Genomic DNA, 17,649 nt, shown 5'->3' on the forward strand with positions numbered 1-17,649 from the left:
TAAAGGCACATCTCCTTCAGTTTTTCCTCCTCAGTTGCCCCCATGATGCTGACCTTGTCTTGGTTCCTCTTCTGTGGACTTTCTCTGGGCACGGCTCAAGACGGCACACAGTACTCAAGCTGAGGTCTCACTGGTGTGTTAAATAACTTGAGGACAATCTGCGCACATGATGGGCGCCATATAAGCTTCTTATCCTGTTCACCTGTCTGATCGTTTCGGCCCACTGCTCGGTGTAAAAAGTGCCCAGTCCACGTTGACTTTGCATGAGAGGTATTTTCCGGTGTCAGATCTCCCACTTCAGTTCCCATATAGAATATTTCCCATTTCCTTAAATTTCATCACCTCAACCCCACCCAAGCCTTTTGAATGTTTAAATTTAAAATAATGTCCTTCATATTGTGGCCAGGAGATGGCAGCATTTTTCCTTACAGCACTTGTCCCAAGGGTTCCTTTGACTTTTTTCATTTCTCAGTTGGGGGCTGCCACCCAGTTTGTTTCCTAGTGGTGCCATCCAAAGCCCCCAGGCTTCTCCTATTGTCCCCTGACAGTCCACAATTTAGGAGTCTTGACCCAAACACCAAACGGCAGCAGACTGACTTCCAGTATTATTTATTAAGCTCAATTCAGTAGGAGAGAGAAAGCCAGAAGCAGAGTCAGTCAGCCCATAGTTTATTACGACGTTAAACAAGCGGGTGGTCCTCGGTGCCGCCAGTTTAGGGCTTAGAGCCACAGTATCCATGTGTGTCTGCACGTCTCAAGGCGCTACATGAAACGAGAAGACATTGGACACTCTAAGAAGACGAACGGTAAACCAAACGAGGCCGACGTGTGCAGACGCAGAGGTAAGACATTTGGGAATGGAGAGCCGGCTGGCCGGTCCGTGTATTCGGAGTTTTGAGGCTCATCGAATGGGCAGCTCGCCGTTCTTCTTTCCCTCTTGGTTTTGCATTACCAGTATGTTTTAATGTCAAACCCGAGTTCAGGACGGCAATGTGAATTTGTGTTCTTGATTTGCTTGATCGTCATCTGCTTTACATCTCACGACCTCAGCCTGAAGGCCGTTTCTTCATGTATGAAGAGCTAGAAGGTCAGCAGCGTTTCCACATTCCTAATACTAAGCACAAATCAGGAGGCTATACCAGTAAAGGCAACACAAAACAATGCCAACGTTCAATGAAGAAACTATTGTCTCTGGAAGAGCCACTGGGCGCCACATGCTGCAGCCAGAATCAAAAAGCCCCTTCCCTGAGCCATGCCATACCACAAGTGGTGGACCAGCAGTGGCGTCCATTGGGCTCACCTCATAGGAGTACTCGGTGGGCACCTTTTGTGACTCCAGTTCAAGTCCAGCTCTATAATAGCCTTCACAGACGGGACTGGCTTCACCAATTATTGCGCTCTTGGGGTGTGACTGAAGGGCTGCTGGCCGCCTTATTTGGTTGTCACACACCGGCCTTGAGGGGCCAAGCAGATCCACACAGGTGGAGGTGTCGTTGCTCCGAGATGGACAGGGACAGCTGCCACCAGACACAACTCTTGACTCCTTGCCGATTTTGAAATCAAGAGTCAACAAGAGCAGCACATTAAAGCAATGGGATCAGCCAAATCCTGAAGGGCAGTGCCATGGCTGTGGGTCAGAAGTGGGCAGGCTGGGCCCCAAGCCCCACATCCATTCATCACCTCGCTGTTTTTGATGTTCGGGGTGCTTAACTCATTGAGAAGCAACGTGGCGATTGGGATGACTGAGTGGCATGGGGCGCATGTCAGTGTTTGTCACAAGAGTTTGCTTGAGCTTACCATGTGGGAGTTGGGCAGTGGGCACAGTCATCTAGAAGCGTTGCCTTGTGCGAGCACTTGGCTCCTAGTAAGGCTGTGGGTCAGAGGCCTGGTGGCCACTTGAACCCATGCTTGTAGTGTGGTCGGTCGGTGATGATGTGCCCGCTGTCACCTCCCAATGTAAACACTTGATCAGGATGCCAGCAAGGGGCTGTAAAAGCGTGAGCGCACGTACGTCAACGAGTTGAGACCAGAAATGAGCTCGGGTCTGGTTTTCTATCATCAGCATGCCATTGATAAAGTCAGGGGATTGAAGGAGTGGCACAGCGGTCAGAGCCCTCTAATGGGCAGGCCCCATTTAAAAGGAAGTCAACACATTGTGCCATCTTTCAAGAGCCAGCAGTGCCCTTTCCTATGGGAGCTCTGTCAGTGAGCCAACGCGGCCATTTTCATAAAAATCCCAGTGACGTCCCAGGTTTTGTAGCGAATCGGACTCTGCCATGAAATGCAAGTCCAGTACATCCTGGTCATCTGAAGGGCCAGCTCAGGGGGTGGCTGGCCACACTGATTCTTGGGACGTCACTGGGCTGATCTTCTCTGACGATTTTTACACAAGCGGCCGCATTGTTTCACGTGGCCATGTCTTCAAAGCTCACATGTGACTGAGCACTTCTGGCATCCCCTTTAACCACACGCTTTGGTGATCCTTAGAACTTTAGCTGCAGCAGGTAGCGGATACGGCACTGGCTCTCCTTGTAGATGACATACTCGCTCTGACAGAAGTAGCTGCTGTTGTACTCCGTCTGTGACAGCGGCTTCCCCTGGGGAACCATCACCTTCTTGCCATCCAGTATGATGCTCATGTCCTTGGAGGCGTCTGAAAAGAAGGGCAGACAGTGGTGACATTAAAGTCTCACAGTGAACACGGGCAACTAATGGGCAACAAATGGAGTGATTTATTTAAAGGCCATGACTCCATCCTGTGGAATGGCAGAAAAGACGCTGGATGCACCAAGGGCCACCACCAGAGGGTCTGTAGGAACCCACCAGTGACTCCCAGGGCTACTGTCTCCTTCTCCCTGGCATTGCCATCTGCTGGCCACCGAAATCCCCACCAAAGCACTTGCTTTAAACCCAGGCAGGCTGCTTACCTGGTTCTGTTCGACCTCGTGCCACAACGCAGTCGTAGCCATTTGGTGCCTGTACTAAACGCCCATCGTCGATGGTGATGGTGTACTCCTTACCCAGAGATACTTCATTAAGAAACATGATGCCAATTCTGTTGGAGGTGGGCTGCACTGTGAGAACAAAAAAAAGAGAGCTTGAACTTGCTTAGGCCTGAGGTGTTGGCATGATGGGCCATGCATCGGCCACCAAAGGTCACAAACCTGGACATCAGCAGAAGATGTACTGGGAGTGGGTCGCCAGTCTGAACTGGACCAAAACAGAAACATTCACACATGCTGGTCAAGAATTGTGTGGGGGCTATTTGAGGGGGATGTAACTGAAGGAGACCGGAGATATTAGGTGGACGTCTGAAGACTAAGGAAGGGTCAGGTGGTGGTGGTGGTGCCATGAGGAGTCCTCATTTTAAAGTCCCAAAGTCACAGGAGGCCTTACCACACGGGTGGGCAGTCCAGGGCTATGGTGACGGACGTGTGACAGCAAAGGTTTGCTGACAGGTGTGTCAAACGGCCTCATTCAGGGGGCTCAAGAGAAGGTGGGCACACAATATACAAAATGTCAATGGGGGCTCCAGTCAGAAGAATCTAAAGCACATGAATGAGGACCCACAGAAGAATGTGAGGCTAAGGGGCCTGGACCAGTGGTACGGAGACTGGTCGGCAAGGCAGGTGGTCTGCTTGGCATTGACGTCGGGCAGCAGCAGACAGTCACCTAGTGCGGTGATTGACATCAGAGTGGACAGGAAATGACCTGTAATGTCCCATCCCAGTTAAGTGGTCCTCCTCCACCAGAGTACCCTGAAAAGGGCCCCAATGTTTGAGATCAGTGACACTTCGGTTTGGGCCTCCCCTTTTCAAATCCTCCTCACAGGCAGAGGCTGGCCATGAACGCGGGGTCAGAAGCCAGCACGACGTGACTTTGCTGAAGGGAATCCATCAAAGGGGGCCTGCGGATATCTGTATGATGGTGGTGGGCTGCTTCTGTCGCGTCCTGGTCGAGTGACACAGGTCACCAGATTGGAAGCCAAATTGCTGCACAACGACATACCAGAGGGAGTCTTTGTGATGTTGGAGACGGACCACTTCATCAAGCGTGTTTGAGTGGTGTGAGCAGACCTGTGACATGGCGTGACATCGGCAAGTAGCCAATGCGAGGGGGAGACGCTTCAAAATGGCGCCAGTAAACTGAGGAGAAGTTGGCAGGCCCACCTTTCTGTCTCCTCCAAAATTTCTATTTTGGCTCGGTCACTGGACTCTAAACTTCTTTTTGGTGATGTCACCTTAACACAAACTGACATGTCTCACCTGTGTATCAAAAGACAATGGAGTTTCACAATTCGATTGGGACGGCAATGGGCAGCTTGGCCTTCAAACTAGCAGACTGGTGTACTGTGATCTTCTGGTGTAGCCACGTGGCATGTCACCACTCCACAGGCTTCCTGGACAGACCTTTACCATCCCATGACACCTTTGACCCCTCTGCTATGCCCACCCACTGAGGCCCGAGGGCCTGTTCAGCTTACCATAGCCTGCTGACTTGGAGTTCTCTGAAGCGAAGTAGATGCCCTTCCCGACTCGTCCTCCAGAATGAGGCATGATTCTTAGGCCACTTTTCAGGATTGCTGCAACGACGGCCACGTTGGTGCCGTGCCACAGCAAGCGCCGGTTTTCTATGCCATCGTGGGTTTTAAAGCGCTCGCCCTGTGGAAGAGAGAAAAGGAGTCACAAAATGAGAGGCAGCGGGCACACCAGGTGGGCTGCATCGGGAAGCCTGGCCACCACCATCACCCAGTAGAAGGAGAAGTGCAAAGACATACAACGGAAAGGCACTCAGTTGGCACGGCCACACTGCAGTAGTGAAGAAGGTGCAGTGATGTCTGACAACTCATCAGGACTTGCTTAACAGAAGAGTAGAGGACATGATAACATGGAACATGCAGAAGATCAAAAACAGCAAAGGGGTCTTAAAAGAGTGTGTCATGGGCCGACACAGGCGGAGGGGGACACGTCTGAGTGAGCCACCCTGATGAAATTCCTTCTGTGCCGGCCTCTGAACTGTGAAGCCGTGTTTCTTAAGCTGTCGTTTCTCAACCTTCTTGGTGTCTCGACAAACTTTGCCACGTTGGTTTTTTTGTGACCCACTGGGGTGCCCCTTGGTTATTCAAGTAACCGTGAATACCAACTGGTGACGCACTGGTGGGATACGTTTTTGGTGGGTCGCCACAATTGTGGAGCTCAATGAGTAGAGCTCATCTAAGACCAAATTCTGTGCCGAGTGAGTTGATGCCCTGTGGTTGGCGTGTAAATACACGCTCCTAATTCATCACAGGGAGTCTTCATTCTATGGGACAAAAAAATCAAAAACATTCCTCACGACACCAGGTGCCCTCCTACAACCAGCCAGCCTGAGACTGCAGACATGTGACATGACGAGGGACTGCAGCGCTCCGTTGAAATGACATTAAGTGATGTGGCACAAGAAAGTGACGATTTGTGGAGTGTCATGAAGCTCCAGTGACTAGAATTGGTTTTATATGTCGATGCCAAGTGCAATTTCGGTTTGGCCTACATTGAGCTGCAGACTGTAGCACAGGTGCCAGGAGGATTTTGCGTTGTATTTAATGTGACAGTAAAGTGGTTCAATAAGTGGCCATCAGCTGGTAGTGTGAAGGACTTGTTTCTTAGACCACTGAGAACTTTAACAAGGCTGAGAGGAGCCGCATTGCTTCAGGACGATGTCACTTGGGAGCGCTCAACATTTCACCAAATTATCCCTTAAGGTTCATCCAGACTCCTGCCCGTGTTTGCCCGAGCCCTGACTTCAGGATGTCCTGCTGCTGGTCCTTCTTTGCCCTCTCAGGCTTTCCCTGCTCCTATACCGTCGTTGTAGGACCTTCTGGTCATTTTGTGGGCACATTATGCCAGTCTCACTTGCAGTTTGCCACTTCCTTTCTACCACCACAGATATCAAGATGAGGATTTTGAAGTAAAGTGCCGACTCCTCGGCCACTGATGTGCTTGGCCATCTAAACTGACCTGACTGTGTGTGGCCACGGAGTGTGTTCAGTGATGGACGCTAACAGAAGGGCCGTGGGTGGCTTAGGCCACTGCTGCTCACCTCTTTTTCCCGGTCCACCTCCCACACATTGAGAAGCTTCAGTGACGGTGATCCAGTGACACTCAGGTACTTCTTGATTATCTAATCGGAGGTAAAAAAACAAGCGGAATTACAATGGAGGCCCCCTGTGACCTTTCAGACAATAACAACATAACCCTCACGTGCTTCTGGGTAAGTGTAATCCTAGGGTGATGCCAGTTGCTGCTTACCTCGGCTGTGTAAGGACCTGTGATGAGGTCCTCCTTATCTGGTCTTTTACATTCTTTGTGCTTATTGGCATTTCATGGCATTGTGACCAATAGCTTCTTATGGTCACTTAGGAGATTCATTCATTTTGTAGACTTGGGTTCACTGAGGCCAGGGAGCTTAGCTCAGTAGGCACCAACCCTGGGCACCAAAAGACCATGCAGACCTCAGACAGGGCCAAACCTGAACCTACGAGTGTTGGTGGATCTGGGTCAGGCCTGGTCATTAAAATGGCCCACAATTGGAGCTCTATTTTGACCTCTGAGCTCAAGGTGGTGGAGGAGAATATGGATATGAGAACATCTGTATATTTAAATACATCGAAAATAGTGCTGGCAGCAGGGGTCTTGTCAGGCCCGCGCGTCTATGGTCTGGTTCTTCATCCCTGGGCGATGCTAACATGAAACCTTTGGTGAGTGGAGACACAATTACCCAGATGTGAGGAGCTGCCACCAAGGTTATTATAGTTTTGCCTTTTTATATTAGTTTTTATTTCTATATTTTTTCTGACCTTACTTGGAAATTCAGTTTAGTTTTAGTTTTCCTTCATTGCGTATTTTTAGTTTTAGTTTAGTTTTTATTTCACAAAGACATTTCTATTTTATTTTTATATATATTAGTTTCAGTTTTAGTTTTAGTAATTATGGCATGGAGCGTCTATGGAGTTAGTTTTGTGTCACAATCAGACAGAACTGTACACTTAACAGATTTGGATATGAGTTTAATGTTAGTGGAAGCTTACTACACTGCCTGGTTTACTATCTGGTTTTGTTTTTGTCTGATAAAAACAAGCATAATCAAAACTAGACACTGAATATGAACAATTTTACACAATTTTATCATTTTAAAAATATTTTCTCATGAAAATCACAGGGGCTTAGGAAGAACAAGGCTCTTAGACTTGAATGAGTGTGCAGACCCCACCTAGCTGTATTAAGGGAAACAAAGAACAACAAGCATTAGTGTCAAGGTTAGGGGCAGTGAGACTTGAATAGACCACCATAAAGGACAGTAAGCCCATAATGAGAAGAGCAAGAGCAGGTAATAGGAGTACGGACAGGCATAAAACAACAGAGATCTCAGAGAGTCTGAGATTAAGAACAACATATACATTATCTAAACCTGTTTATCCAGAGTAGAATTGCAGGAAATCTGGAGTCTACCTCAGCAGGTTTGGATGCAAGGCAGGAAAAATCCCTGGTATGCAATATGTTTGATAAGGCTGATGTTAAGAACAAAAAGAATATGATATTTCAACTATCTATTTTGATAAAGAGAGAAAAACATTGAAAAAAGGGAGACAAATATTTTAAAATATAATTCTGCTAATGGATTACTTTCACAATATCAGGTATTTTGAGTTGTGAATATGAACTGAAAAAGATAAAAATGAATAAATATGGAATAAATACAAAAACCCATTAGTATGTTTAGTTTTTCATCACTTGTCAGACTGTCTACCTTTGTTTGTATCGCTTCGTTGTTAAACAATGTTTTTAAAGCAAAAGTGACTGGTCAGCAACAACATGCTGATCTTGTATGATGACCTAGTCAGTCTCTCGAACAGTGCCATTTTATTTTCAAAAACCGGGAGTGCTCTCCCCTCGATTTTCTTGTATACTCAGATATGGGGATAGACATTTGAGGAGTAAACCGCAAGACAATGATTATATTTTTATATTCTGTACATTAAGGAATCATCAACAAGAAATCAATTTAATAATATATTGAACAATTATTATAAAAGTGAATTTGAATAAATCGGACTCTGCAACTGTATAAATAAAAAAAAATCGAGTATGTGTTCAGGTAAAGGACCACTTCTGGGTGATGGATTTGGCCCAAAAGTTAATACAGAAGTATAATTGTGGCGTAACAACCACATGCTGAATTTCATCCATCTATCTAGTTGCGTTTTTGAGTTATCGTGTTTTTACACACACACACGCACACACAGGCCCACGCGCACACACACACGCACGCACACGCACACAGTTCCAAAGAACAATATTGTTGGACACTGGTTAGTCTATAACGTCAAGATTCATCAAAATATCTTGGTCGAATTTTTTCATGATTACTATACTTTCTCTATACTAAGTATATGAGAAAGTAAAAACGATTTCTCCAGTGCGAAGTGGCACGTGAATTGCTGTCAACAAAAAGCAGACACCTGAGAAATAAACTGAAACGTTACTCACTCGTGATTTTTCTGTCCATACGGTAAATGTTTTGTTGACAAGCACATTCTGATTTCAGCCGTTTGAATTACATCTTGATATAGAACAAGCGCAAAGAACGGCGGCATGCAAATCGCTTTCTATTTCGCACGCTTTACGCACCCGCACTCAGCTTGCTCTGTCACCGCAAATGCTGTGTGAACAGCCGCCCTCCGTCACCAGCCGCCGTTCACTGGATGAATATATGCGGGCAGCTCGTGGTGGATGACTTTCTGTTTAAGAGTTAAAACTTACAAGGGTTAAAGACTAATGGCAAGAATATTCATTCAAAAACGAAAACTAAAAATATTTTAGTAAATTATTATCTTATTTCAGTTAGTCTTTCCAGCTACTTTAATAGTTTAATTTAGTTTTAGTTTGTCATTTCGGTTTTGTTAATTATTTTATTTCAGTTTACGAAAATGTTTTTTTAATAATAGTTTCAGTTTTGATTTTAGTTTTCGTTAACTATAATAACCTTGGCTGCCACTGGTGATGATGATGATGGAACCCAGCAACATTCTATAGACCCTGCATAAAGAGGTCCAGGTAGAAGTAAGGGAGGTCTATCCTTGGATTTTAATTTTTGGGGAAAAAAGTGCAGAGTAAAACAACTCCAGACATTTTTTATAATCCAAACACAATAATTTCAAAATGTACCTGGTGGTCTTGTGTATGATGGACAGAAGAGCCAAACTGTGATTCATAAATCGTTAATGTTTCTGATTGACTCCACTGAGAAGCTCACTGGTATGGAATTCATTTGGACTCATCCCATTTGTCTTTTAATTCTGGATTCTTAAATTGGGGATTGTGTTTGATTTTTCTTCATATGAGTGGTGCTGATGCCCAGGGGCACCATAAGCGCCACTTCTCAGTTAGATGGGATATGTTAAGTTGATGGCCACAGCTCAGTACGACTCGCACCCACCTGGTAGTTTTTCGACTTTTCATCTAGGGGCGTAAGGCCACACTTGAGTAGCATGTAGTCCTGGTCAGTTGGGTGAGGAATCTCCTCCACTTCCACCTTGACCTTCTGTTTTTCTGCCTGGAGACTCTGAGCCACTTCAATGTCAGCAAGAACCTGGAAAAGATTTGGCAAATCGTTTACCTGAAATGGGAAAAGCAATCCAAACATCGGCGCTCAGAACCCTCAACAGAGCGTAGAGTCGGCTGTGGGATGGGCAGACCTCCTCAGCCCAGGCCTTTACGCTTTGGGTTGGACTTTCTCATTACTGATGCCTACTGCCTCTCATTTGCTCGATCCACCATTTACTTCCATTACAACCACAGCGGTCTCAAGTCCTGGCCTGGACACTCATTGTGTCCTCTCTGGTTTTACCTCACAGACATGCCAGTGTTGGTCCAGTAATGGACTGGCACTTGGTTCAGGGTAGACTTGTGTTCTCCATCTGATGTCATTCAACTCCCATGACCCTCGGTCTGAGTAAGGGGCTTCAGGCAATGGACAGATCGGTGGAAGAACCCAATGGCCATACAAACGGCCTGCACAGAGTCTACTGGATGGTGTTTGTGCTCACAGTTCCGATAACCCCGTCTAATGCCAAGTGTCTTCAGTGAATGCGCACACTGGCTTTCTGAACAGCAGGGGCATCCCGTCCTGGTGCACCAGACCGGCTCCAGGCTTTCATCTGAAAACCTGTGCCAGGCCTCAAGGGGGTGCCAGTCAGCATGGGAATTTCTTCATAAAGTAACTTAATGTACTTTAATTCAGAGTCCCAGTGGGGCACTGGGCATAGCCCCATACAGGACGCACTCACCCCTGACTAATTTAAAGTTACCAATGAACTGAACTCAGCAGAGGACCTGAAGAAACCCCACAGAGACATCAAGAGGGTCTAAGATTTGGACCCAGAGGACCCTGGCTGATGCATGTAGAGACGGACACTACGACAGAACACTCTCGATCCTGCATTACCAATCACTGTGGACACCAGAGAGGAGGCGAGTCAGTCCAAGATGGCATCTTTGTGGCAACTACCTGCAGCCAAAGCTCGTGGGACTGAGACAAGTAGGAAGAGGGCAGAAGAGCCTGTCTGCAAATCGGGGCGTCCAACAGAGAAGAGCACCCAGGAGATCAGGTTGGGCTCAATAAAGGCCGAGAGCGTTACGGCAGGATGCATCTTTCTAAAAGAAAGCCCCATGAGCCCCACCAAAGGCTGGTCCATGCACGAGCCCACCCGGGGTCCCTCCACTTACCAGCAGCATTTCCTTCTTGGCTTGTATGACTTCTTGGGAGTTGATAACGGGCGGCCGCATGCGCCCAAAGTTATGGGGGATGATGGTGTAGAAGCTGGATGAGAGCTCCTCGAGCTTCGCCTTGGAGGATTTGCTCTGAAGAGCCGCGTCCAGCTCCTCAAGGGCCTCAAACCCTTTGCCGATTTGCGTCTTACTGAGTTTCCCCAGGGGCATCTTCTTAATATCTGCATTGGAAAGAGATGGCTGGCATTAGCAATGGTGCTTTTCACCAAAGTTGGCTCCTCCACTTCTAAAGATTCACCGAGTAAAACGACTTACAACCAAAAGCCTCGTCCGACAGTTCACAAGTCCTGATCAACTCGGCTCCGTGTGCCACTTGGGTTTGTTTGTTTCTTTATACCCCCCACCCACCTCCCCCTTGCCATTGGGTTATTACTTTGGTGGTCCTTCCGGGTTCAAAGGCCAGCCCAGGAGTGATGCCAAATGACCACAATTGGCTGGTCATATGATTCTCAAGACTGTTCAAGGCACTCAAGTGAAAAGCTGAGATAGCGCCTACCTGGCACAACCTGTTCACAACATTCACATGGCACGCCAGTCCATCGGCACCCATGACTTGTTGAAATGCTGACCTCTCAGGTATTTTTGGAGGGTCCCAGTCTGCTCTGCCTCTTCCATTTGGGCTCTAAGCTCCTTATAATGGTACAGAGGACCCAAACGCCTCACTCCACCATGCGATTGGAAAGGTAGAGTGGGCATCTGGCCCGACATCAGCAGGATGGGTCCCGTCCTGCTGTCAATAAGCAGACTGGAGGTTCTTACCGAGGTTCATTGTCTCCATGGCGTTGTTGAACATGTCATTGCTGAAGATGAGCTGGATGAGCTCCTGGGTCGGCTTGTCCAAGGTGCAGGGCAGAACTCTCTTGACTCTTCCATCCACGGTGTCCGTCTACAAGCAGAGAGAGCTTGTCAGTGGTTCTGAATGTCCACTATGACACCCAGCAGGTAAACCCTCAACGTCTCGAGAAAGGCAGCCGTTTGTAAGGAATGCATGGACGGTCACTTCTGGGCACAACTTGGGCCACCAGAAGCCTTCAAAAACAAAGACTGTGAGAAACTGTCACATACTGTGGACACGGGTGGCTTTAGGCCATTGAGTGTCACACCACAAGTGATGCCAAACCACCATGATTTAGGATCAGAGGCTGAGCTGCCACCAGTCCTCACGGATATTTGTGTTTGCCCATAAGTATGTATGGATTGGTCACGTCCTTGAGACTGCCCTTCTGTTAAGTTCAGGTCATATCAAGCAACACCGTCCTGGACAAGCAGTCATGATGGGAGTGGCAAAGGGTCCCCTAGCAGGTGTCACCACTCAGCACACATAAAACCGAGAACGTGCCAAGACAAAGCAGGAGCAGACCTGAGGTATGGAGCGGTAGGTTTTAAGGCCCGGCTGACCGCCCACCCGCCTCCCGTCATCTCACTCACTCGGCTCTCTGACGTCACAGTCGACTGTCAGGTGGGTGTTTTGAGAACGCCAGCCTTTAGCCAGTGACAAGAAAACGTTCTGCGCTTGTAGGCGAGACAATGATGGACATTCACACTGACTTGTGGACTGAACGTCACATTCTGAATCTTCTTTCCTGCAAGCCCTTTGTGGTTTCACTCCATTCCCTTAAGAGATACAGGGTGGAAAGGAGAGAATGGGAAATGGGCTTAATCCAAATGAATGAATAAATGGAGAGCAGTGGCTGACCAACCTGAAAAGCCGGACAGTCACAACAGTCAAATGGGCCTGATGGCTGAGACTGAATGAGGGAGCTGAGCTTTTGTGGGTCCTGCAAACTCAAAAACTGCCCTGAGAATAAAAGTGGGCCATGAGCTGAAGGATAAATGGAGCAGTTGGAATGTCCAAGTGGCCAGAGGTCAGGCAGATGTCCTTTTAGGGTTTTTGGTAACAGTGTGGCAACTGACTGCCTCTGGCTGGTGGACACGGTAACATGACAAGAGGACCCCGTGTGACCAAGAGGGGTGGGACAGGTCCAAAGCTAAGCGAGAGGCCTGAGTGGCGATGTGCTCACCTTGACGCTGGTCACTTCCTCCCCCTCGCCCTCCACTTCGATCAGCGTGTACTTCCCGGGGTGCGCTTTGAAGTTGTCCTTGTTCTTCCAGTCATTCTTGGTTTTGTCCTTAAACTTCTTCTCAAAGTCTGCTTGGGCGGTGGCCAGGTTCCCGTAGGCTGATGACAGTTTGGACTGGCCTACCTCACCCTGCAGAGCAGATAAGGAACAACCTGGCATCAGGAAAAAGACGACACAAAATGGTGCTGCCCACATGTCAGCAAATTCACCGATTTGGGTAACGGGACGGGTCAAGGCCTCTAACAGTGTGCCACATGAAGGCCAGCCAAGCCAACATCAGCATGGGACCTGGTCAGAACAACAACGCCGCCAAAGTGAGTAATGCCCGCCTTTGAGAGGTCAGTGCCAGGGCCCACAGAAGTAAGGGGCACTTCGGGTGGGCAGGACCTGGACCTGGGCCAGGACACAAATTCAAGACGGGCAGTACAGCCTTAGGATGGCCATTTTCAGAGTGCCCCCCAAATCTCAGGGGGGGTTTGGGACCTTGTGAGTGGCAGACTTAAATAGGAGCATGTGAACCCTGAAAGACACCCACACACGGGTAGGAGTGCAAACTCATGAAGGCTGAGTGCTGCCAACAGGGGCCACCTGTGACTGGCAGCTGTTTAAATTGTTTTACAATGAAGGACAAAATTCAAATATGGTGCCCATCTAGCTGGTCTTACCACCCTTGTGCACCTGCTCACCTCTTTGTTCTGTAAAAGACAAGTGAAGTGGGCACTGCTAGCCCCCCCCCGCCCCTTAGTGACTGTTCTTTAATGTCACTCAGACTTACCACACGGCCCCAACGGTTCCAGCAGTAGAACGAGGTGCCCGCCTCAATGACTTGAATGATGTAGAACTTGTTGTTGTTGTTGCCAATGTTGGTCTGATTCAGCATGCAGTCGTAGTCGGCATAAATCTGGGAGGGCAGGAACACAAGAAGACTCACAGCTTGTCATTCAGCCCACCATATTGGAGGACCAGCAGGCCAGCCAGCCTGGAGAGCCCACCACAGCTGTTGAGACACACCCACTCAGTTTAAAGTCCTGGCACACGTGGCAAACCCACAAAGGCTGAGACCAGGCAGAGGTTTAAACTTCACAGGGGTCTGTCATCTTCACAATGGCAGCTAAAGAGCTAACATTAATGGCCTGGAATTTTAGGAGGAGACCTGCAGACCTCAAACAGCAAGCAAGTGCCCCTTGGGCCTACTGGGCAGGCACTCACCTTGGCATCAGGGTTTCTGCTGAGGCAACAGGCAGTGTCCACCTTGGCGGTGCCCTTTCCTTTGCCTGCAGACTTCAGGGCCTCCTTGGCCGATCGGAAGGCATCCTCTGGCTCCTCCGACTCCGTTTTCACTTTCTTTGCACCTTTGCTGCCCGCTGCTGCTTTTCGTTTAGGTGCCATTCTGCACACTTCGGTATCTAAAGAGTTTGGAAACAGGAAGCAAGTCATTTGGGGGCAAGTGCTGGGTGTTGCCTGGCAATTTACCAACTTACCAAGGTGGGCACACAGATCAGAGGAAGAAGAAGAAAGAAACAAAGCTTCTTTGGATTGTTCAACAGCGAGACCCTTGGGGGTCTTTGACTGGCCACAGGCTGGCACACGTTACCAATGCTTTCCCTGCCCACTTGCAAATTCGAACAGAAGTGGGTATTTGGGGGTATAATGGCCATGGCAGATGGCTATAATTTGGAGGCAGTGCCAAACTAAGAAGCTCTAAAAATGACTGGGCAACCCTTTATGCACATTCAGACTTTTCACACACAGCCATCATCATATGGGGTCAGTTCAAGTGCCCGCTGTGCCATGAAAGGTACCAATCACTGTGCTCTCAAATGTGCTGTGGTCATTCTCTGGAGAGAACATTGCAGTGTCATTACTGCCACAATACCACTGCTGCAGTGCGAGGGCTGGCATGAGACACTTCTACCCTGTTGGCATGGCGAGTGGCCAAGCATGTGTAGTCAGTACCCATGGGTCCCAACAATTAACTTTCTGGATGAGCAGTATGCCATCTTGGTACTGTTGGATTAACCTTACAAGACCGTGACACTACCCTGGCATTGTCCGATGAACATGATACCATCTAGGTACTGCCCGATGCCCACTGCATTCTGTAAGCACATGGCAAGTGAAGGTGTGTCAGGTGTGAAGTTCTGTGTTTTAAATCATCGTGGCGTCAGAGATTGGCATTAAAAGCTGGCAGCGTATAGTGTGTAGGTTTGGATTTTAGTGGTTAGTCAGTACGGCTACAACTCATGGATGTGACGGGTACTGCGTAGTGGACAGGTGGACAGGTAAGGCACTATAAAATACTGGATGCTGCAGACTGGCAACGTGTGCAATGTTGGTTTCCATGTAAGTGCCCACCTACCACACCCCTCCCTGCTCCCGTCAAGGTCCCACTGTCCTCATTTTTAGTCCCTGCTGGTGTCACTCAAGCTTTGGTATACTGGAGTGACTGGGAATTTCACACCAGCTGGACGGCGTCATCCAGGCCACGGACCAACAGTTCCCAGCAAAAGACACAAGCAGACTGACCTGGGCATAAACCTGAAGTCCACCCATTGGTGGGCTCGAGGTCAGCTGCGTGCCACACGGCTGTCCATCCATTACTGCATTGGCATACATCAGTCCAAATGCACTGGCCCACCCTAGAGGGGTTGTGCCAGTCCATGCAAGGGTGCAATCACATTGGGCTGATTACAGTCGCCATGTCAACTTGAGAGAATGGAAAACTGGGAATTGAGCCGAGGTAACCTCTGTGCCACCTGAACTCACAAAGGTCATGCATGGGAAAAGATAAAGTGCCAGTTGGACGGACATTCAAAGAGCTTTTGTGCCCGTAGTTCTGCTTCACCTGCCGCCCTTTAAGGCGCTATATGAGTATCCTTGTGTGTAAGAACCCCCGTAGCGCTTATGGACCCCACAAAAATACACCGACGGGAAATGGCCGGCTCGAGAATAGGCTTTTAGATCGATTATCGGCGTATCCGGGGACTTTAAATGGCCTTGTCATTCGGTCACAGGTGTCGCCCGCGCAGAGGAAGTCCCGGGGGTCTCTCGACACAAACCTGCACACGTTGTCTTGATGCAGAACCGGAACTGACGAGGTGACAAGTGGCACCTACAGTTTTGAGCCCCCTTCGCCTTGACTTTTTGACTTCCGCCTCCGAGTTGGCACTGCCAGCCGAGGGTGGCCCGTCCGGTCGGTCCCTGCAGCGGCAGGCGGGCCGGCAATTCACTCGAGCACAGGCCGGGGTTACTCGTCAGGCAGGAGAGAAAAATAAAAGTGGCAGAGGAATAGCGAACCAAACTAATAAAAGAGCCACAGTCCCCCCGACCCCGCGTCACTCACCGGGATGCCGATGTGCTTTTCGGAGGTGAAGGAGGGCCGGCGAAGCGAAAAGACGGGCGAGGCGAGGCGACGTAGTATGCGGCAGGGCGACGATGAGCTCACGGGGCGCGGTTCCGCCACGTAACGCTGGCTTGTTGGGCACACGGAGGGCGAGATCGCGAGAGGCGAGACGAGCGGTGACTCAGCGCGTCCCGCGGCCAAACACAAGAAGAAGAACAAAAACAAAACCTGTGGCTCTTGGCGACGACTTGGAGGGCCGGACTGACAGGAACAGGGCACGTGGCCGTGGGGGTGCAGGCGGGCATGTGGCTGCCTAGACGACGAGAAGAGCACAAGGGGCGGGGGCGAGCGTTAGGACACCTGTCATCCAGGTTAAAGTCACCTGACACTCGTGTATCAGCCGGCAGGCGACAAGCACAAGGCTGGACAAACGGCGGCGTCGCGTCTGTGCAGAACTTTAAGACAACAGGAAAGCCAAACGGATCCTAAGCGGGGGTGAAGGAGAGACAATGGCGACTGACAATGATGACGTTCAAGGCGCTATAAACGACTGGCAGGTGGCAACGGCGACCTACCATGGCTAGATAGGTGAAAGGCTCTTAATGTGAGACCGATGGGCACACGAGGGCGCTGTTTGACCGCTTTAATTTCTGCGCTCCCCCCTCTCACCCCATTCAGCCTGAGTGGTCGATGTGCCCGTCCTGCACAGATGGGGCACGTTGGCGCAGCAGTCGATGGACGTCACGGCCTTTCATCCTTCTGACTTTGTTTTTTTAAATGCATGACAATAATAAATGAAAAGTAAAAGTGCCAGGCTGACCCTTCACACAAACATCTGAGGTGGCCCCCCCGAGTCCCCCGGGTGTTCTGTGTCTTCCCAAAGCCCCGCGGCATGGCCTCCCTCAGTCAGCGCCTTCTGGGTGGGCTTTAGAATCCCACCTTTTGACATTCAGTGTGCACTTGTCGGTATGCTAAGATGCCGCTTGTCTTCACACACACCACCATACTAGATGTGCCCTTTGTGCCCTCCATTCATTAAGTGTGGCACTAGGCAGACTTCACCCTGCCCACTTTAGGTTCACCCATCAGCCTGACATGCCTGTCCTTTGGGCGTCTGATGCCACCGTGACAGCACAAGAATAGTCAGGATGAATTGCACAAACGTCACTCGGCCTCACGCTGCCACTTGGATGCCACTGCTTAGCTCCAGGCCCTTACTGTGGATTGTCAAATGGGCACTGGAGGGCACACAGGTGGGTCACAGGTTCAAATGCCAGCCTGAAACCGACTGGCCTCCCGTTTAGGGCTTGGCTTATCCAATTGGCCTGCCACGGTGGCTTGGTCTGGCCCAGATGGCCTTTGGGCGTGAGGGCCACTTTGGTCTGAAAGATGGCAGCTG

At 49.3% G+C, this 17,649-nt stretch overlaps 1 protein-coding gene across 3 annotated transcripts; it reads right to left on the minus strand.

Annotated features, from left to right (window-relative positions):
* Positions 1-593: 593 nt before the first annotated feature.
* On the minus strand, positions 594-16,572 carry parp3 (poly (ADP-ribose) polymerase family, member 3). 3 transcript variants are annotated; one of them, XM_028824735.2, is made up of 11 exons: positions 16,479-16,572; positions 14,117-14,313; positions 13,683-13,808; positions 12,848-13,036; positions 11,586-11,712; positions 10,764-10,987; positions 9,475-9,627; positions 6,079-6,159; positions 4,484-4,661; positions 2,928-3,074; positions 594-2,653 (listed from the first exon to the last, which is right to left on the minus strand). In XM_028824735.2, exons 2-11 carry the CDS (start codon positions 14,294-14,296, stop codon positions 2,484-2,486), a joined length of 1,575 nt encoding a protein of 524 aa, XP_028680568.2. In that variant the 5' UTR covers positions 14,297-14,313; positions 16,479-16,572; the 3' UTR covers positions 594-2,483. The 3 variants fall into 3 exon arrangements, with proteins under 3 accessions (XP_028680568.2, XP_028680567.2, XP_028680569.2); XM_028824734.2 differs by lacking the exon at positions 16,479-16,572 and adding an exon at positions 16,251-16,432; XM_028824736.2 differs by lacking the exon at positions 16,479-16,572 and adding an exon at positions 15,967-15,988.
* Between the last annotated feature and the right edge of the window lie 1,077 nt (positions 16,573-17,649).

Source organism: Erpetoichthys calabaricus, chromosome 18, assembly GCF_900747795.2.
Source record: "Erpetoichthys calabaricus chromosome 18, fErpCal1.3, whole genome shotgun sequence".
Taxonomy (NCBI): Eukaryota; Metazoa; Chordata; class Cladistia; order Polypteriformes; family Polypteridae; genus Erpetoichthys; species Erpetoichthys calabaricus.